The 21,626-nt window shown below is 47.5% G+C and overlaps 5 protein-coding genes across 5 annotated transcripts; 3 read left to right on the top strand and 2 right to left on the bottom strand.

Annotated features, from left to right (window-relative positions):
* Window positions 1-2,936: 2,936 nt before the first annotated feature.
* HD556DRAFT_466163 (uncharacterized protein) lies at window positions 2,937-3,493 on the top strand. Its single transcript, XM_041310687.1, has 3 exons — window positions 2,937-3,180; window positions 3,233-3,425; window positions 3,473-3,493. The coding sequence occupies exons 1-2, from the start codon at window positions 3,073-3,075 to the stop codon at window positions 3,407-3,409; spliced, it is 285 nt and encodes a 94-aa protein (XP_041160039.1). The 5' UTR covers window positions 2,937-3,072; the 3' UTR covers window positions 3,410-3,425; window positions 3,473-3,493.
* A 30-nt stretch (window positions 3,494-3,523) lies between these two features.
* HD556DRAFT_1527449 (uncharacterized protein) lies at window positions 3,524-5,162 on the top strand (the record flags this gene model as incomplete). The annotated part of the gene is made up of 4 exons (XM_041309344.1): window positions 3,524-3,673; window positions 3,731-3,991; window positions 4,814-4,978; window positions 5,031-5,162. The coding sequence occupies exons 1-4, from the start codon at window positions 3,545-3,547 to the stop codon at window positions 5,160-5,162; spliced, it is 687 nt and encodes a 228-aa protein (XP_041160038.1). The 5' UTR covers window positions 3,524-3,544.
* A 122-nt stretch (window positions 5,163-5,284) lies between these two features.
* HD556DRAFT_1476917 (uncharacterized protein) lies at window positions 5,285-6,475 on the top strand (the record flags this gene model as incomplete). The annotated part of the gene is made up of 5 exons (XM_041308548.1): window positions 5,285-5,367; window positions 5,415-5,543; window positions 5,598-5,713; window positions 5,766-5,927; window positions 5,982-6,475. 5 exons carry the CDS (start codon window positions 5,285-5,287, stop codon window positions 6,341-6,343), a joined length of 852 nt encoding a protein of 283 aa, XP_041160037.1. The 3' UTR covers window positions 6,344-6,475.
* A 182-nt stretch (window positions 6,476-6,657) lies between these two features.
* Window positions 6,658-7,248, bottom strand: HD556DRAFT_1308494 (uncharacterized protein; the record flags this gene model as incomplete). The annotated part of the gene is made up of 1 exon (XM_041300144.1): window positions 6,658-7,248. One exon carries the CDS (start codon window positions 7,246-7,248, stop codon window positions 6,658-6,660), a length of 591 nt encoding a protein of 196 aa, XP_041160036.1.
* A 5,482-nt stretch (window positions 7,249-12,730) lies between these two features.
* On the bottom strand, window positions 12,731-12,958 carry HD556DRAFT_1194370 (uncharacterized protein; the record flags this gene model as incomplete). Its single annotated transcript, XM_041296249.1, has 1 exon — window positions 12,731-12,958. A coding segment is annotated over one exon (228 nt), but the record flags the coding sequence as incomplete, so codon positions are not given.
* Between the last annotated feature and the right edge of the window lie 8,668 nt (window positions 12,959-21,626).

The following is a 21,626-nucleotide window of genomic DNA, read 5'->3' as shown; positions in this document are numbered from 1 at the left end:
ACCATCGTGTTTGACTGCACTTCCACCTCACTTCCTCTATGTTCCGATCCACCTCCTATGGGTTTCCACGCCATAGCCCCTATCATCCGGAACTCCGGAATTCCGAACCACTTGCAAACACCTCTGTCATATCACATACATCTCCTCCGATGATCTGTTCTCTTCCTCCGCTTTTCCGACTCAATATCCGTTCTGACTCCCATCGGATATTTCACCATAGACCCTGGCATTGCCAAACACTTACGTCCGGACCTCCTATCATGTTTTCCGACCACATCCGACCCTAATCTGACAAACCCACTTCCAAGTCCACTGTGTCACCTCCACCGATAAAACCGACTATATATCCCTAGTTAACGCAGTCGCCTGTTGCAGGACTTGCGAGCTAGAAGGAGCCGGCCCATTTCAGTATCCACCTCCACCTGACCAGTGTTGACCTCCGGACCATTGATTTCCGGTCTGTTGCATCCCTTCCGAAACCTCCTGGAAAGCATTTCCGGAGTTCCATCGGAAAATCGCGTCTTTGCAGATGTTGTCAATTCACGCAATCTCCGGCCCATCAAACAGCTTGCTCCGTCCTTTATGAGCCTATACACTAGCTATCCTTTTGCTCTAGCAGCTGTACCAATGGATATCGAATATTCCGGAAAGACATCCTCTCTGCACTCCCATCCTTCCTCTGCATTTCCGACCCTCCGCGTTTTTGACCCTTTGTGTTTCTGATCTCCGTGTTTCCGACCCATTCCTCTGCTATCATCATCCTTCCGTCCGACTCCTGTTGGTTCCCACGCCATAGCCCTACTCCGAACCATTCGGATCCATCCGCCCCATCATCAGGATTTCCATCCACCATGCGTGTTTATCAAAAAGCCTCACACCGTGTGCAAAATCCTGCTATTTGCATTAACTTTCAGTGCACCTGGAAACTCCGCCCATGACCTCTCGCAGTGTGCAACCAAAGCTCCGGAACATTTCCGGTCTTAGGGGCTAATTTCCGGAAGCTCACAGTCATATCCAGCAGATTCCTCTGACGCACTTCCGGCTCGAGTGATAGCACACATCGCAGATCGAAATCCATTCAACCTCAGACCTCCGTACAAAGGAAATCATGCCTCATAGCACTCCTTTCTCACTTCCTGCACTCCGGAAGTTCATCAGTCATCATGCGATTACATCTCCGATCATTTTCCGGTCATAGGGGCTAATTTCCGGATTTCCGATGATGCACTTATCCTTAGCTGTACCTCAGTACAAGCTCTGCTTCATGGAGAAAGATATGTCTCACAGGACTCCTCCGTCACATCAGAAAGAGGCCTGCATCGCATCCACTCTTGCCCTCTTGTCCTGCACTCGCTGCATTTCCACTGTCCTGATACAACCTCCTCCGCTCTGAAAGCTTCCTCCGATTTTCCCACGCATTTTCCGGACTTCCAGTCACCTTCGGAATTATCCTCAAAGTGTTCCAGACTTCCACTCCGGAAACCTATTTGTCCTCACATCACATCACCATTCTTCACCACCGTCTATGACGTCCAGTTTCCAGATGAAGTACTAGGCATCATAATGAACCATGTGTGTGTCAGGAACATTTCCGAAACCTCCGGAGATTTTCAGCTCATAGGAACCAATCCTCCGGAATCCATCCATCATTGTCCTCTGCCATATACCAGCAATCTCCGTTCGGGACTTCCTGAGTCTTCAGCCTCGAGGGCTCGGCCTTAAAGGGGGGATACTGTCATATCCCGCATTCCGGACCAACATCTGACGACGTTCCCACGCCTCATCCGGACCTCCGGACCTCCTGTCCATGTCTCCAGACCCAATCCTCTATCCGTCCGGATCCCTGTACTCCTGCATCTGATATCCGGATGCCAGATCTGATATCCACATCTCCGGATCTCCGGATCCGACCTATCTGTCATGTCCGAACCCAAACCTTAAATCAGCGCCCATCCCCTTATGGTAATCACCTGTCTCCGGACTTCCGAACATCCGGATCCGACCCACGTCTATCTTCCTTGCGTTCCGGACCCAGACCTATCACGCATTCATCTCCGGACATCCGGATCCGACCCGCGTCTATCTTCCGTGCCTTATCCCTTTGTATGTTCCTTCTTGAGTTAGACTTCCTCATTTTCCGTACCTCATTTCATCTCCGAGTTCATTTCCTATGATCCGTCTTATTTTCTAATACATTTCCACATGCTCGTACATAGCCTTACCCCTCTGCTTACTGATCTGCACAGACTTGCCTCTAGTATATAAACCCCAGTAGATACTCCTGTATTTCCTCAGTCTGAATATCATACACATATTAGTCCTCGCACTAGTCTTCACACTAAGTCCTCGTAACAGTTCTATTCCTCCGACTTAGTAATCATCCATCTCAGGCCTAGGGAGGAATTCCCTAGGCCGGAGCTCCGCTCCTCCGCTCCTCCGCTCCTCCGCTCCTCCGCTCCTCCGCTCCTCCGATCCTCCACTCATCCACTCATCCGATCCTCCATTCCTCCGAGTTTCCGGAAGTTCCTCCGGAACTTTCCCGCGGTCCTCCGGACCTATTCTGCTTCGGACTTTGTCCTTGCAGCCTTTCCTCTGTTTCCTTCTACTCAGGACGAGTCCTGAGTAGCCATTATACATATCCCCGTCAGGACGAAACTCCATCGTAATTTCCGGAAGTTCCTCCGGAACTTTCCCGCGCTCATCCGGAAGTTTCTCGCACTCGTCCGGAAAGTCCTTCCGAAGTTTCCCACGCTCCTCCGGAAGTCCTTCGGACTTCACTGGACTTTCTCCGGACTTCATTCTGAAGTTAAGGGCACATACTCGGGTAAGGGGCGCAGCGCACGAGCTGAAGCCAAGCCCCTTGGAATCAGTCCTACCCTTTGTGCATGGTCTTAACACCAACCAACATTAGGTATCTAAGTATACACGAGCGCCCGCCATCGCACCTTACTAGAACCTCTGCCTGTTTATCTTCCAACTCATTTAGGGTTGCTTCACTCCCACCACCTGCACACACGCACTGCATCTGCTCAGCGCGCGCCATTGCACTTTGTCAATGAACCGTGGGAATCAATGTTGAAGTTGATATCAACAATGTCAGTTTGCAATTGTTTGTATACTAAGTTACGTGTTTATGTGTATTTGTGTTTGGCATTATTTGTCTCAAATTCACAACATGTTGTAAGTTTGTCTCCCTTCACTATATTCCTATACCCTATTCCTATGCCCTCAGAACTTTGTTGCTCTCTCTAACGCCAAACCACTGCCTCAAAGCCTTCAACTTTGCTATGCCCATGGCCAAGACCAAGCAAACAGCCAAAAAGTTGCATGGTGGCTTAGCACCGCATGTCAATCTTTGTGGTGGCGCCAGTGCAGCACCAGGGACAGAGGAGATGGAAGTTTGCCCTGAGTTCTAGCACAATGAAGTAAGTTTTTCTTTATGATTTATTCAACTAACTATATATCTATCTAGTACTGCATCATTTGTCGAGACAGAAGCATTGAGGAGCACCAGCTCTTTCTGTGTGACAGATGCCCTCGCGTCATGTGCTCTATGTGCATGATCATCCCCTCTACACTGGCACCAATGCTCTCACACGATGCTGTCATGTTCAGGTGCATTTGCTGTCATGTTCAGATGCAACAAGGCGATCACATGTATTCTCCATACATGGTAAGTTTTTTTTTCATTTCTCAATCGCTATATCACAAATACACTGATTTATTGTAGGGCTTCTACCACAATGACAAGCCCATATTAACCGACTTCCTCTGCATCAATGCTACTCTGGAGGTATATCTCAAGTCCCAACTATCCTCTGTGTCGGTCTTATTCGTTCATCTCACGCTTGTCAACAATGATGCCAGAGTGGGCACATTTGAACTTGGATACCAATTCCTTCGTCCGTACTTCCTGCATGGGGGAATCACGTTTAAGGAAATTCAATTCGACATCAGCACTGACTCCAAGATCAACAAGTATGAATCCATGGTAGGTGAAATTGTGTGTTCCCTAACTGCTGAATGCCACTGGACGTGTATTGTGTTCAGAATTTCCAACCATATGGACAACAACAATGGAGACCCATTCATTGGATACACACTCACCGTCAGGCACCATATTTCGGCTACTGTCTGTTTCAATGCTGTCCACTTTCAGCCAGCCACAGCTTTGCATCTTCTGCTGGCATTCACCAAGCTTGTGCTTGTCAAGTGGTTGCCCATCCGCACAGTGTTTCCCGATATGCTGGGGCAATCCTACAAACTGGGATGGCACTCCGATGTATTTTTGATCCCCAGGAAGGATGCCACCTCCTTGGACATCACCAAGTTTTTGTGGATGCATAGTTCACTTTGCCCCTGGGGACAATTCCTTCCAGTCCAATGCCCCTAGTGTGGCTGGGCCGATGCTTGGACTTCTGTCCACCAGCACAAGGTCTACACATTTGAGTGCAGGAATGGCCTATGCAAGAAATGGTATGACTTTTTGCTGCCTCTGAACTCAAGGATTCTTCTGCCAGGAAAGGCACCTGGTACTTGCTGAATCTCAATCTCCTTGGAGGCAACCCTTCCTTTGTCAGATGACTGAGTTACCCAATGTTTTTTTTTGTACTTGCTTTGAATCAGACTTTTCTCAATATTTGTACCTAAGTTCTAAGTATAAGATGGCCTTGGTAAATGTTCGTCTGATAGTGACAAGTCTTTTGTCACAAATGCAATCATGTAACTTCTCAGATGTGTCTTAGGATCACATGACTCATTTGACGTGTCAAATGTGACCAATTGTTGATTGAAATTATTGCTGTTGGACTAGACAGATAGCTTCAAGTCTATTCTTGTACATTATAAGAAGGACTTTCTGTCTCTCAAAGATTCGAAAAAGAACCGATCACATATAATCAAGAAAATTCGAAAGGCTATACTTGCAGCCCACAAGGAACAAGGTGAAGAAGTAGCTTTGCCAGGTTCTTTGAAAAAGGTAATATATTCAGGGAGTTTGTTGTGTGACTGATTTACTATGCTACATACAGGTAATCAAACAGTACTATTCCAAACAAATCTCTGAAGACAAGGAATCTGATTTGGAGGGAGATGCGAAAGAAAGAGAGGCTGCTGCCCGTCCAAAAGAAGCTTCATTTTATAAGAAGAGGCTCACTGACTGAGATGTCGCCCAGAAACTATTCAAGCAGGAAATTGATGCCTTTGACAAGGCGGAGCAGGCAAAAAAGGAGTGAAAAATGCCATCAAATATTGCTCAGGTCATGCACACAAATGGTTCAACAACATGTCTTCTCAGCAAATCAAAGAAGTCAATGATGCAAAGGAGAAGTGGAACAAGGAAGGCACACCTGAGGAAAGCCAGGCTAAGTAAGTGCAGTTAAAATGTTTTCGTGTTGGGTCTAATATCAGTGAAGTTACCATAAGAATAACCTCAAAAAAACACTTGAGGATTTTTCTGAGCAACTTTGTTGTACTATGGGCTGTCATGTGGTCCTGCTTGTCAGTCACAAGAAACGAGCAGACCAAACATTGTCTGTCACCCTGTGAGTATTTGTGTTGTCTCCTAAATCAAAGTCTAACTAACTACTACCTTTTAGACACGAATCTCAATCCCAGAATGTCAAAAAGAACTTTTCTGTTAGCTCTAATGGTATCAAAGAGTGGGCCTTGACAGGCTTTGAGTTCTTTACAGAGTGGTCAAAGGTAGAGCTTTGTATATTTTTTCTTCCAAAGTGGATGTGGACATTACTCATTATAATTGACAGATCCGAACGGTGAAGATGACGAAGTCAAGGAGGAAGAGGATGACAATGGGCTACCTGAAGTTGTTCTGGATGATGAGGGCTATGCCAAACTACCTTCTCATGATGATATCAAACTCAAGGGCCAACAAGAACTGGTACAAACAATTTTTCTTGCTTCATATAGTAAGTTTCTATGTTATTTCTTGTCATACATTTAGTTGATCAGTTGGTTTGTAGAAGCTTTCACTCACAGCTGTAAGCTGGTACCTTGGAGCACTATAACTGCCAGTGAATCTGAGTATTTGGCCACTGGTAGTGTTCCAGAGAACTTTGTGGTATGCGACCCCTCTCACATGAGAATGAATGAGATCAATTCACTCTGGAGTCACTGGCAAAGGTGGAGCAATGTGAAGAAGAGACTGGTCACTTTCATAAAGGCAAGAAGGTCTGATATGAGAACTGACCTGAGGGAAGATACAGGGGATAAAAGGAGTTTAAAGAAGAAAAAACCATATGAGGAGGTTTGTGACATTGACGGTTTTAGCGGTGTGCTGACACAGCTCAAAGACAACGGCACAGGAGAAGAAAGTATTCAGTAGGATGACAGTTTCAAAGTCTGCTATTTCTTATTCCAGAAAATGTTGCTCTAATACTACTAACTATGCAGTATTTATACTAAGGCTCTCGGAGGGAAACAGATATGTAGACACAAAGGGGAGAACACAGATGGCTAGAAAGTCAGCCGAAGGCCTCCTGTAAAGTAATCGTAGCTATAGGAATAAATGATTGCCAAACCACTTGAACAAAGGCATGGAAAGTTAGAATCACGAGGATGGAAGTCAGTTAATAGTAACTCCGTTACATCTCCTCCTCCAGGGAGACCTCCATCTCCCTTGAACCGCTAAGCCTAACATCAGTCCGTCACAGCCATAGCTTCTTCTGCTGTTCCAATGGTTGAGGGCCCCACTGAGGGATATGTAGTGGGCAGGTCAGATTCCTTCCTGATCTTCCCCAGACCCTTTTTATTGACCTTCTGTGTCTGCTTACGTCCGAAGTTCTTTTCCTTCCTCTGTCCAGCACGACGCATCTCCATCTTCTCCCGCTGATGGGAAGCGCTCAGAGCCGTGTGCCAGACCATTTGTTCCACCTGTGCCATGCGGGTGGATGACAAGCTAATGTCCTCCTCCTCTACCTCTCCAATGATGTCTGAGAGTTTGGGCAAGGCCCCATTGCTGACGACAGTGCCTGACTCGTCCAGATAGGATGCAGATGAATGCAGTCCCTCGCTGTTGAACACATGCATGAAGAAGTCATAGCCCAGGGGGCCGGGTGGACACGCTCGAGGAGATTTGTTATGGAGGGTGTGGGAGTACGCGATAAATAGCTTCAGCTGGTCGCGAGAGACGAGGTGGGTGTCATCGCTGTTCTCAGGGCTGTTGATAAGAATGTTGCGCCCGTGCCCCACAAAATACATGAGGTTGCCGTCATCGGGAGTTACTGACATGGCAAACAAGGTGAGCTCTGCGTTGTCAGCCCACGAGTGAAATGAGGTGGGTGCGAGAATGGGGGGTGGTGATGAGGAGGGGAGCAAGCAGGAGGTGGTTGGGGGGTGATGTTGGGTCGACGCTGCTTTTAAGTCGACGATTCCCCCAAGTGAGATCTGACCCGAAATTGATCTAAGACTGTCGCTAGGGGGTGTCCCCTGCCCCTCTGGCAGGTGATTGATGTCAGTGACGCCCAACAAATCGAAATACCCAGCTAATGCATTCAGGTGCCTGAGGTTGTCAAACGGCAGCCAAGTGATGTTGCCGGCCCTCCATTCCACCTCAAACACGGCTTCCTCTCAGGCTCCCGCATAAGACAATATCTTGCTGACAGCCCACTCGGGCTCCTGCTCGTCGCCAAAGTCCAGTACTTGTGCATCCGAACATCCCGGGAATTTCCTGTCATCGTTGGGTATGTGGATGTGCAGTAGTGAGGAATGGAAGACCGGGTGGATGCCTCTGCTGCGCATCCGGCTAGGCAGCTCCAGTAAGAAAGAGTTGTTGCCATAGTCACGGAGTAACCTGTAGGGGCCGGCGTATTTAGGAATCAGCTTGCGTGCTAGTCCTTTGGGCAGAGTCAAGTTCTTTGTTGAAACGTAAGTCAGGTCTCCTTCCTTAAAGGGACACAGTCGACGTCGTCTGTTTGCCGCACGTGTCTGTTTCACACGTGCTTCCAACATGGAATCATGCGCACTCATCAGCGCCCATTTCATCTTCTGCAGGTAGGCTCTTATGCTGGGGTACTCGTCCTTCAACGGGTTGTTCCATACCATGACCCTCGGGGTTCGGCCGGTATTTGCTTCAAAAGGTGAGAGCAATGTTGTCTCTGAGCTTGCTAGGTTGATGGTGAATTTGATCGCAGGTAGTTTCGCTACCCAGTCCGCTTGCGAAGGCGACACTATGGACCTCAACATTTGAGTGACTGTTCTGTTCGCTCTCTCCGTTGCACCGTCTGACTCAGGATGATAGGCGCTGGACATGTTCTGTTTGATTCCCATGAGCTCGTTTAGGTGAGTCCAGAATGTGCTTGTGAATAGTACGTCCCGGTCGCTAACGACGGACTTAGGTAGTCCGTGGTGCTTGTAGACCCCGGCGAACACGAGTTCAGCTACTTCGCGCGCCGTGTAGTTGGTCTGGCTTGGTACTAAGTGTACCATGGAGGTGAGTCTGTCTATTATCACCGTTATGGTGTCATATTCACCGTCTCTGTTCTTTGATAAGGGCAGGGGCCCCACGAAGTCTATACCTACTGACTCCCAGGGTCCTTTCAGCACTCTGAGTGGGTGCAATAGCCCATACGGTTTCTGGTTAGATGGCTTGCTTCTTTTGCAAGTCACACATGACGTGCAGAAGATGTTTACATCCTCAGCCATGGACTTCCACCAAATGTGGTCCCTTAGGTACACCAGGGTTTTGGCTGCTCCCAAATGGGCCAGCAAAGAGTGGGCCTGGGATATCACAATTTCCCTAACAGTGTGTTCCTTTATCTTTACGTTCAGGATGCATAATAATATTTTGTCTTTTTGACGAAGACACACTATCCCATCCTTCACCTCAAAGTTCTGGTATTCCAATGGTGAGTCCATGATCCGGTTGAAGAACGGTGTAGAGACTTGCGCCTCTCAATGCCTGACATACAGCCCTATGAACCATATATTCCTTACATGTCCCAGCTCTTATCCGAAGGATCAGTCATACGCGCTCCCGCACATGCGTCCATGCGCCTCCCCTTAGGTCATTGTGTGCCTACCTGTCCATCTGTCCTATGTCCTATGTCCTCACTGATTTACTGGTGCGTTATTCTTATCTCTTTCACTGAATTGATGTACACTCGGTCCAATCCCCGTGCTTACATACAGAAAGTCTATCTCAGACTTTAGATTATATTTAGAGTTGATATGGTTACTCGGTTCGGTACCACGCTCGGAAGCGCTGCATAGCGCTATCTCCCTTCTTAAATAGAGGGAAGTTCTTTTTACTTCGGTTACTACTTTTCCCTCCATTTATCTCAGTATACTGCAAGTTGTATAGTGCACCTTAGTACTTGAAATCAGATTATACTTCTCCATCTGCTACAGCTCGCGCCTCTACTATACTTGAAACCACATCCCTTAGCACTCATAAGTGTGCTTCCACATACATGCGCGCCCCTCGCATCTCGCGTGCCCTCGCATCGCTCACGCACGCCTCACGCGCACCTTCATGCACGTTATCTTCTCGCGCCTACCAGTGCCCGTCTAGTTGACAGAGTTTCCCTCCACCTTATTCGCGAGGAACTTCTCTCAGTAGCTGTCCTTTGGGTCGAGTTGTATTCTCATATCCAGGTCTTGCTGTAGAGCCCCCTCCTTTTAGTGTTTTCACCCACAGTCAAGATTCCTCACCTTCAACGGGTCCTCTCAATACTGATCCTTTATGCTAGCTATCAGTTCATCCTCCTCTGGGTATTCACCAGTTGGTGTCGCGGACCCGGTGAGCCCAGTCTCGCTGACTTGCCTGTCCTGGCCGACGGTAGTCCATGTAGGGTTTTGGGCAGGCTGCTGTCCTGCCTCCTCCCCCTCCATTCATCCCTTAGGTCCCTTAAGGACGAAATGCCCAGCCACCCTCTTGGCAAACTTGGCTGCTGTCTCAGGACATCCTGTCTCTGCTGGAGCCACCAACACCTCGTTCCGCCGGGTTCTTGGCAGGGGTGTTGAGCCCCGCCCGTCAGTGGAGGACACAGCTGACCCAATTGATGTAAAATCGGCTGGGATGACGCCGTCCTGGTAAGGTCTAGAATCCCCAGCCAAATCGGCTGGGATGACTCCATCCTGTCCCTCAGGGAGTGGTGTTGTCATACTCGCCTTGGGTAAGTTCTTCCCGTTCTGTTTGGCCAGGGGGGCTTCTTTTAATGACTCTGGTTTAGCCAACCGGGCACTCCACCTGGTGGGCACCATTGCCTGTGCCTCAGCACCCACCAGCACAGGCATGGAGATAGCACCCAACAGGGTGGTTGATGGTGGGTTCCCCACCTCGTCGTACTCCGTGTACTCACTGGGTGACCGTACAGTGCCTGGCGGATCCCAGGAGTACATCCTGGACAACGCGTCCGGCAGAACATTCTCGACCCCCAGCACATACCGGATTTCGAAGTCGAAGTCACCCAACTTCTCAAACCATCAAGCCTGCTGGCCCGACAGGTCCCGTTGATCCTGTAAGTGCACGAGCCCCTTGTGATCAGTGAGCCATATGAACTGTGCCCCCTGCAGGATCACGGTGGCACATCATGCCCTCAAGTCCGGCCAGCATCTCCTGCTCATGAACAGGATAGTTTTGCTGAGCTGGACTCAGCTTCACACTGTAAAATGCCGCGATGTGCGCTGTTCACCAGTCCTGGCCCTGCACTATCACACAGGCCACCCCCTTCCCACTGGCATCCGACATGAGCCAGATGGGGTCCGACCCTTTGCTATATTCCAGCGGCACACGAGAGTGCCGTGTGCAGTTCGCGACGTAATGTTTGACGTCATTGAACACCCGCTGCTGAGTGTGGTCCCATCTGAAAGGTACTGTATCGCCTGTGATCTCGGACAATGTTCCCATTGGGACTCTGACGTTGTAGATATTGTCCGCGAGGAAGCTAACTGCCCCCAGGAAGCTTTGCAGGGTGTCCCGGTTGGTTGGCACCTTCCAAGCAATAATCTTGTCGACCTTCGCGGGATCCATGTGAATCCCATCGTCATCGCCGTCGCGACCCAATATTCTCAATTCCTTGCAGAGGATCTGGAGTTTGCCTTCACTCAGGTAAAGTTTTTCCCTCTCCAGGATGCGAAGTACAGTCCTAACATGTTCCATATGCTCTGACAGGGTGTCTGAATATATTATGATGTTGTCCAAATAGACGTCCATCCAACGTCCAATGAACTCCCCAAAGAGGTGGTTCATCAGTGCTTGGTAAGTTGCAGGCGCGTTGCAGTTGCCTTGCTGTAGCACTGTGCTCACCATATTCCCGTCCGGGGTCGTCACTGTAGATTGCTTGACGTGTTCAGGCACTATGCGAATTTGTTCATACGCGTCTTGCCCATCAATGATTGTTCGGTAGTGTTTCCTTGCTACCCTCCTCAAGATACCATCGATGTCTGGCAGCGGGGAGGTCAGTTTCCTTGTGTTCTTATTGCGCTCACGCAAATCCACGACAGTTCGCAGCTTATCCGTCCCTGGCTTCCTAATGAAAAGCATGGGGACTGTGTTGCCGGAGCTGGTCATGTGCCATCGCCCAGACGACAGGTAAGCCTGTCGTTTTTCACCCCACTGGGGTCTCAGAGGTTTGGGGCACCTCGAAGGTCGCCACTTATACACTTTTTCAGGATCGATAAGCGGTATGGAGTGGTTTATGGCCCTCAACGGGGGCAGACCCATTTGGCTGGCCTTGGCACACAGAGGTTTGGCCCATTCCAGCAGTTGCTGGTGGGCTTTACCCAGGTCTTCCTCCATGGCTCCTGCCGCTCGAGACTCCAACACCAAGACTTGCTCGCCCCGCACCGGCATGGCCTTGTCACTCCCGATGACCACGCGTGAGGGGTTCAACCCCACAGATACTTGATGCTGGAAGAGGAACGGGGTTCCCAAAATCAAATCATAATTTTGTAAGTTGATTATATCGAAGAATCGTTCTTCTTTGATGTGCTGATACGAAAACATTGCTTTAGCTCCAAAGTTCACCTTGGACCTGGAGCCTTGGACCGCTAACTGGATAGTGAGTGGTTTCTCTAACGTTATCCACTTTATCTTCAGCTGATCCGCCAATGTTGAGGACATAAAGTCAGCTAGAGAGCCAGTGTCAATCAGGGCCCTTGCGGGGCATCCGTTCACATGCATTACTACGATGATCGGCTTGGGAATCAATCATTTGAAGTCGCGTGTGATGGCTGAGTTACGCTGAATGGCTGGATACCTACCCGGCACCACTTGTTGGCCGTTCAGCTCAATGAGTCTGTACTGGTTTGTTGTCTCTTCAAATTGTACATTCGGTATTGCATATAGCTGATGCACGACATCCTCCAGCGCGCATTCAAGCAGGCTGAGGTTGCCTGATTCTAAGGTCCGGAGGTGGTAGTCCTCCCATTCCAGCTCCTTACTTAGCATTGCGGTGTTTAGTTCTTGGTAGCCTTTCAGCAGGCGTCTCACATACCAGTGAGTTAAGTTTAACTTTTCATTGCAAAAGAAGTACTCGCTTTCCTCTAGATAGAACCCAAGTTCTTGACCACAGATCTCGAATATCATTTCCCCTGTGCATTCTACCCACTGGCAGAGGAAGCAATCCTCGTGGGCTTCCCCCAGCCATCTGGTCTCCTCATTCAGGATGGATACGATTCGCTCGGTGAACACTTCTCCCATGGGCACCCGTCATTGCATGCAGCGCATCAATGACTTGGGCACCTCCAAGGGCCACGCCAACCGGGCCACGTACCAGTCTCTTATGAAGAATGCTGGGTTTTCCAACAAGAACAATGGGATCTCGATATCGTCTTCCAGGTGAGATCCATGATCCATAATTAGGTGCCAGGTCTCTGACACTCTATAGATCAAAAATCGTCCCCCCGAAAATGTTTCCTCCCCATTCAGGTCATCGCCTGGGTATGGGGCATTTTGTCTTAGAATCTGCTCGGTGCGTCGCGCCAGAGGATTGCCCATAGGCTCGCCAATGATTCCCCATGTCCGTGCTACTAACTTCTTAGGTTTCTGATACTCAAGTAACACACAGCTTAGGGGGATCTCCATAATCACCTTGGTGCTATCCTCCAGGTTCTGCCAGTCGCCCTGGACCATGTCTATGTGCATGGCATAGTTCGGCACTCCTGGAGGTTTGTCCCGCTTTGCGGAGAATACGTTGGTTCGCTTTGGACACTGCCTTGACATGTGGCCGGGCTCTTTGCAAACGAAGCAATGTCCTCCAGACATGAGTTGATCGTGCTCCTCCTTGCTGAGTTTGTTCTCACATGGTGTGTCTGATTTACAGTTGTCCCGATTTGAGCCCCTTCAGTGACAAATTCCGTATTATACGGGCCAGTGGACCATGGGCCCATGTTGTGTATATCCTCGATGATGATGGATGGGCCGGGTAACATATTATTTCCGATGGAGACGGGTGGGCCCATGTATGCCAATGATATATATATCCTTGATGTTGACAGATGGGCCGGGGGAATATGATCATTCATGGAGATGGGTGGGCCCATCTGGGTAATATGTAGAGTAGGATATTATAGACAGCTGGGCTGAAGAGAGAGGTAAGGCAAATATTGTTATATAGACGGGTGGGCCGACAGGGGTGTATTACATATACGGGTGGGCTGGGGTAGCGGAATATTACATAGACGGGTGGGCTGACGTGGGGCATATTACATATATGGGTGGGCCGACGTGGGTAGTATTACATATACAGGTGGGCTGACATAAGGGATATCAAATAGATGGGTAGGCCGAGGGTGTGACAAAATATTTATTACATAGACAGGTGGGCCGAGGTGGTGGAATATCACATATACGGGTGGGCCGACATAAGGGATATTAATTAGACGGGTGGGCCGAGGGTGTGATAAAATATTTATTATATAGACAGGTGGGCCGAGGTGGGGTATAATTATATAGACAGGTGGGCCGACATAGGATGTATTACATAGACGGGTGAGCCAACATGGGGGATATTACATAGATGGGTGGGCTGACATGGGGGAATTGTACATAGATGGGTACATATATGGGTGAGCCTAGATATGTTTCATCAAGACATACAGCTGATGTAGCCACCAGTGAATCAAACATGTAGGATACATGCACACTATGAGTGCATATACCTACCATCGACCACCGAAATCTAAACCCATAAGCACGAAAACATGAATCGACCATGTGTGGCATTGACCAATAATCAAGTACTGAAGTGGGAAAACCCCACACCTGAACCCTGGTGTGCAACATATCCTATTTCTACACACGGACACCAGAAGCACAACACTCGCAAAAATATAAATGTCAAATTTTCACAGTGCCGAACCCCGAACCCTGAGATTTTACCAACTCCCGAACCCCGAAATTGTGGACTGCCGGGTCTTGGGGGTCGGGGGTCGGCGCTCGGGACTTGGGAAATTTGGGGAGATCAATAAAATTTGATCTACAATAAATTTGATTTACAAACAATTTGATTTACAAACTTTTGAAAGATATCTGTTGTCTCACATATCGAGTCCCAAGTTCCAGGACCCCCGAACCCCGAAACCCGGGACCTGGCAGTCCACAATTTCGGGGTTCGGGGGTTGGTAAAATGTTTATGGATATATGAAAGGTTGATTCAAACATGTTTGAAAGATGTCTTTCATCTCAAAAATCGAGTCCCAAGTTCTGGGTTAGTGCCGAAGCTTGAAACTTGAAATCAGTGGAAAATGAAATCTCGCAACAATGTACACATAAAGATGTTTTATTTCCTTTGACAATTCACCGAGTGTCTTGTACTAACCTGACAACACAGTCCGGGCTTCAGGCTTCAGGGCTTGGTACACGACACTCGGGGAATTGTGAAATTTCTATTTCCTTGGACATTTCACTGAGTTACGAGTTCCGGGCGCCGAATTCCGAGTTCCGAGTGCCGAGTTCTGAGCTCCGAGCTCCGAGTGCCGAGTGCCGAAGCTCAAAACTTGAAATCAGTGGAAAACGAAATCTTGCAACAATGTACACATGAAAATGTTTTATTTCCTTTGACAATTTACTGAGTGTCTTGTACTAACTCAGGGAATTGTGAAATTTCTATTTCCTTAGACATTTCACTGAGTTCTGAGTTCCGAGCACCGAGTTCCGAGTTCCAAGTGCCGGATGCTGAGTGCTGAAGCTTGGAACTTGAAATCAGTGGAAAACAAAATCTCGCGACAATGTACACATGAAAATGTTTCATTTCCTTTGACAATTCACCAAGTGTCTTGTACTAACCTGACAACACAGTCCGGGCTTCAGGCTTTGGGTTTCGGGGCTCAGTACATGACACTCGGGGAATTGTTTATGGAAATGAAACATATTCATGTGTACATTGTTGCGAGATTTCATTTTCCACCGATTTCAAGTTTCAAGCTTCGGCACTCAGCCACTGGTCAGTAGTCAATATAGGCAAATGGTAATGAAAAATGAAAGTTGTTATTACGCTTAACTTCCTTACCGAAGGTTGTAGTCCGAGTCTAGGGGAGTGTATTGGTAGTCTTTTCTTGTCCATCAGTTATCATTTAACCGAGATATAAGCTAAAGAAATCTGAAACATCGGCAATAATGAAAAATGAAAGTTATTATTATGTTCAAGTTCCTGAACAAAAGTTGTAGTCCGAGCCAAGGTGAGTGTATTGGTAGTTTTTTCTTGTCAATTGGTTATCTCATTACTCGGTACTCGGTACAAGGGAATCAGTACTCGGTATTTGGTTCTGATACTCGATACCCGAGAATCAGTAGTCGGGTACTCGGTACTCGGTTCTGATACTTGGTACCCGAGAATCAGTAGTCAGGTACTCAGTACTTGGTTCTAATTCTTGGTACCTGTGAATCAATAGTTGGGTACTCCAGCCAATAGTCCCGAGTCCCAGTACTGATACTTGGTATTCAGTAGTCAGGTTTGGAACTTGGGTCTTGGTTTGGTTATCATTTGACTGAGATATTGGTAGGCAATATTGGCACTCGGAGCTTGAATACTGACTATCAACTATCAAGTGTCGGGACTTGGTAATTGGTAGTTGAGACTTGGTGCTTAAATGGATATTGCATATATACATAAAAATACAAAATATGTTCCTATGTGTTCATTTCTAGGTGAATAGACTTTGAAATTATATCTCAATCATCTATTCAACAATAGAAACAATGTATCAGGAGCTCAGGACCATAGGGTAATCCTTTATTGTATAGTGTACCTCCCCCTCTTCTGGTGGTTCACCTGCTGGGGTTTTTTCCCTGTAGGACTGGACCTCAAGGACTGTAGGGGGTCTATTCCTGAGCATATTCGGAGTAGATATATCATATAACCAGCCCAGGACACACAGGATCCTTTTCCAGGAACAAAGCATAGACAATTGCACTTGTGACATTTTTTCATGATTTTCAGTATCTTGCCCTTGCATCCATGATCCAACCTTTTAATATATAATGAGCATAGCTTATATTCTTGCTTCTTATGACCAAGATCAGCTCACAATAGGCTGGAGTTTGTGAGCTAGTGTGTATACTTGCCATTTTGCCTGATAAGGGGCCCATGCCTTCAAAACATTGAATCTTCATAATCAGAAACCTGGGGTACATTTCAAATATCTTAAGTATCATAGACATAAATTTACAGACAAATCAACCAAAAATTGAGTACTGAGAAAGTGAAATGGGTAAGAAATTGAGTGTGGGAAACTTCAAAGACCCAAAGCATCGAAAATGGTTAGTTGAGCAGTGGTAGGACTTTAATGCTGGGTCAACTCATATTTTCACTATATCCCTTCTACCCACCCCCTACCCTCAGGGCAGTAGGCAGTATGGGTTCCTTGGGTAGTTTATGATCTATCCTACATATTTGTAATGATATTTTTGGCCTGAATCATATATAAATGTGACTTTGTATAAAAGATGTCTATTGTCACTCTCCACACATATGTCATTTTGCCTATCATTACATCAATCCTTCATGAATCTTTCTAAGCTTTTAAGCTATTATAATGGATGTATATGGGTGTTATTCCAGGTCTCTGATCACATCACAGGCTTGTTATGTTGGATATCTCGACATAATGTTCAAGTCTCGCTATTAATATTCATTCTTTTTATCTTTAGACTCACTTACTGCACACATGTATTTCATTTGTCATTATTGATGTTTCGGATTTTTTTAGCTTATATCTCGGTCACATGGTAACCAATGGACGAAAAAAGACTACAAATAAACTCACCTAGACTCGGACTACAACCTTCATTAAGCTGACTACTGATTCCCAGGTACCAAGTATCAAAACCAAATACTGAGTACCAATTACCATGTACCGAGTACTGCGTAATGAGTAACAAAATAACCAATTGACAAGAAAAGACTATCACTACACTCACCTGGACTTGGACTACAACCTTCGGTAAGGAAGTTAAGCATAATAACAACTTTCATTTTTTCATTATTGCTGATGTTTTGCCGAATGACAAGGAAAGACTACCAAGACACTCACCTTGACGTGGACTACAACTGTCATTTTTCATTATCATTTGCCTATATTGACTACCAAGTCTCGAGTACCGACCACTGACCACCGATCACCGAGTACCGAGTACTGAGTGCTGACAAATACAATTCCCAAGTTATTTGAACCCTACACCAATGGATAATACATACAAATACAATTTGTGTCCATTTGAAGTACCGGGTTTCAGGTTTTGACACTCGACACTTGGTGATTTGTGCAATGAGTGAAAAATGGACATGTTGTGTACATGATTTTGGGTTTCGGGCTTCGGGTTTTGGCCCTTGGCACTCGGAACTCGATGATCTGTGTAATGTAAATGAACAATGAACATGTTGCACACCAGGTTTCGAGTTTTGGGTTTCGGCACTTGAAACTCAGTGATTTGTGCAACAAGTGAAAAATGGAAATGTTGCATACATATTTTCGGGTCTCGGGCTTCGGGTTTCGGCACTTGGCACTTGGCACTTGGTTATTTGTGTGATATAAATGAAAAATCAACATGTTGCACACTGGGTTTCAAGTTTCATGCTTTGGCACTCGAAACTCGGTGATTTGTGCAGTGAGTGAAAAATGGACATGTTGCGCACATATTTTCGGGGTCCGGGGTTCAGATTCCGGCCCTCGGCCCTCGGAACTCGGAACTCGATGACTTGTGTAATATAATTGAACAATGGACATGATGCACACTGGGTTTCGAGTTTCAGGTTTCGGCACTCGAAACTCGGTGATATGTGCAATGAGTAGGAAATGGACATGTTGTGTACATATTTTCAGGTCTCGGGCTTCGGGTTTCGGCACTCAACACTCGGAACTCGATGATCTGTGTAATGTAAATGAACAATCGACGTGTTGCACACCGGGTTTCGAGTTTTGGGTTTCGGCACTCGAAACTCGATGATTTGTGCAGTGAGTGAAAAATGGACATGTTGAACAATGGGTTTCAGGGTCTTGGGTTTGAAAAATAGCATAATAACAACTTTCATGTTTTCATTATCATTTGCCTATATTGACTACCGAGTCCGATAAGGGACCCCTTGGATGATCCATTGCTCAATGAAATACTACCTGATTGGAAGTGTGCTGGTTATCAGATATTCATTTGTCGACTCCCGTGTCCTGGAACTCGGAAGTCGGTACAGTTGACCCAAATTTGGGTGGTCGGAACTTGGCGTCTCGTAGGGCAACACAAGCTTCGCACCCCGGATTCCAAATTTTGCAAGACAACCTGTGCACCATCAAAGGCCATGTCAGGAGATCACCTGCTGCTCCGGGAACTTGGTAACTTTGATTTATTACCTCCTCTGATTTGGTTGATGTACAACTACCTCAGCTTCATCATGTCTACAATTATGATACACATGGGCCCACCCATCTATATTTTATACCACCCTCGGCCCACCCATCTAATACAACATCTCATACAACACCCTTGGCCCACCCGTCTAATTAATATGCGTCTGGGCCTACCCGTCTAATACAATATTTTATAATACCCTCGGCCCACCCGTCTAATTTAATATGTGTCTGGGCCCACCCGTGAATGTGATAACAAGTACCTACCCATCTATCTCATACACATCTACCTTAATACACCCATCTGCATAATATCCAACTACCTCGGCCCACCCGTTGTAGAGACTCGCGCCTCTCGATGCCGGATATGCGGCCTTCTTACCCATTTAATTCCCTATCTGTATCAGCTCACATCCTAAGGACCAGTCATTCGCGCTCTCGCGCGCGCGCCCTACGTACGCGCCTCACTCGCACATCGCACACGCACGCGCGCCCTTCGCGTGCGCGCTCCATAGGCCTTCGCGCTCCTACCGTCCGTCCCTCTGTCCTTTGTCCTTGCTGATTCACTGGTGCGTTATTTTTATCTCTCTCATTGAATTAACGAACCTTCGGTCCGACCTCCGTGCTTACATACAGAGAGCCTATTTAAACTTAGAATATATTTAGAAGTTGATATGGTTACTCGGTTCGGGAGCGCGCTCGGAAGCGCGCCGCATAGCGTAATCTCCCTTCTTAAATAGAGGGAGGATTCCTTCGGTTCTGGTACTTACTTTCCCCTTATCTTGATATACTGCAAAGTGTAGAGTTCTCCCTCCAATACTAGAAATCTGATTATACTCCTCCACTGTTGACACCTGTGCCCTTGCTACTCTCTTAAGGACTCCTCTCCTTCATCGTTCAAGTGCGCGCCCGCTTACGCGCGTACCCTCCGCATCTCTCGCTCACGCGCGCATCTCGCGCGCCTTCGCATCGCCTACGCGCGCCTTCGCGCGCGTTACTTTCCCGCGTCTACCAGCGCCCGTCTAGTTGACATAGTTTCCCTCCACCTTATTCGCGAGGAACTTCTCTCAGTAGCTGTCCTTTGGGTCGAGTTGTATTCTCGTATCCAGGTCTTGCTGTAGAGCCCCCTTTCTTTTAGTGTTTTCACCCACAGTCAAGATTCCTCACCTTCACCGTCCACCTAATATTCATGTACATCGGCCCACTCATCTACTCTATATATTCCCTGCATGGGCCCACCCGCCTCCATCGGGAATAATTTGCCTCCCGGCCCATCCGTCATAGTCGAGGATATTTTTATCATGGGCCCATGGTCCGCTGGCCCGTATCATACGGGATATTATGCATGTCCGTTCCCTCATATTATACGGAGATAGGTCACTGTAATATGTGCCGATTTTTGTTTCTAGGCTGATGGCTATCCTGCCCTTGGGATGGTTTACCAGATGTTCGGCCAGGGCCATTGCCCTTGCGCTCATTCCGGTGTTGGGCACTGGATGACTTGTTGCTAGTCCTAGCTTGGCCGTCCCCCTTCCCATCCTTGTTGGCCTTCTTAGGTCTCATGTCATCTTCGCGCTTATGCCCTTCACCGGACGCAGAGTGCGCCAATTCGATGATCTCCGTGGTATGTTGCACTTTTCATAGTGACGAGACCTCTGGGTTAAGGTGCATTTTATATAGCTCGTTCTGTATTTTCGGATTTAGGCTGAACCAGAATTTTACGACCTTTTCCCTTTCTGGGACGTTCCCAATCATCATCCAGAGCTCGTTGAGCTCAGACAGGTAATCTCTCACTTGTTTGTTGCCCTGATAGCATCTGTATAGCTTCTTATGCTGCTTAGATAGGTAGTCCAATGGGAAACAATAATTGAAAAGTTCGGTAAGAAATCGGCTTAATTTCCAGTCCTTGGGTCTATCTGATACTTGTCTAGTATAGAAATTGTGGGCTTTGCCCTTCAGGTGTCTAGCCAGGACTCGCACCTGGCTAGCCTTAGGCATGTAGCCATCCTCTAGATACGCCTTGCCCTCTGTCATGAAATGGTGGAATGCATGTGAGTCTGCAGCCCTGTCATATTCCGTGGGAGGTACCGGTTTCAAGGTAGTCTTTTTCTTCACAGATGACTGTGTTTTCTTACCCTTGCTACATTTCTTAGACACCCGCCTTGCCTTAACAAGGTTCTGGTCCGAGTCACCAGAGGATGACTCGGACTCGCTCAACGTGGACTCGCTCGAGGAGGATGAGGACGACAATGACAATGACAATGATTCACTGGAATCGTCCGTACTAGATGAGTCGCTGGGTGAGTCAGTTATCAGGTTCACCGTGCGTCTCCCCTTCTTACCCTTCATCTTATTGAAGGCTTGGCCCAGATAACTCTCGCGAGCTATCTGGGCGGCTGTGTCCACCGCTGGGGGAGTTGCCCAAACCTTTTGTCGTCGGTTTGTTTTATGAACCACTCCCTCTATCATGTCCTTGACATGGTCGGGGTCCTTCCTGGCCTTCCTTCCCTTGGCAGGGACTTGGCTGTCTGGTAGGTCGTTCTTTTTCTTCAGCCTTTTGTTTAGCTGATTAATATGTTCCTCGTATTGGTGGGTGACGGCTTCGACAGCCCGCCTCACAGCCTCCTGAGTGGGGTCTGGAGTTATTGTCTCAGATTCTTTGTCTGAGTCTCTGTTCCGGGCAGGGGCTTCCCCTGCCCAATCACGTGATCAAGCCCAGGTTTTCAGCGCCTCCCTCTGCGCCTCGACGTCTAACTCTGATTCGTCGAGGTCCACGGTATCCCAGTTACAGGGGTCCACATTTTTCCCTTTGGACGGTCTTTCAC

Source organism: Suillus plorans (assembly GCF_016647745.1).
Source record: "Suillus plorans strain S12 chromosome Unknown HD556scaffold_29, whole genome shotgun sequence".
Classification (NCBI taxonomy): Eukaryota; Fungi; Basidiomycota; class Agaricomycetes; order Boletales; family Suillaceae; genus Suillus; species Suillus plorans.
The sequence above is the reverse complement of the archived record's forward strand: the minus strand, read 5'-3'. Positions and strand labels throughout refer to the sequence as shown.

Coding starts and splice junctions, on each gene's coding strand:
- HD556DRAFT_466163 (XM_041310687.1), top strand. CDS start 3,073: ATGTTGAAGTTGATATCAACAATGTCAGTTTGCAATTGTTTGTATACT. Junction 3,181..3,232: donor TCTCAAATTCACAACATGTT/GTAAGTTTGTCT, acceptor CTATGCCCTCAG/AACTTTGTTGCTCTCTCTAA.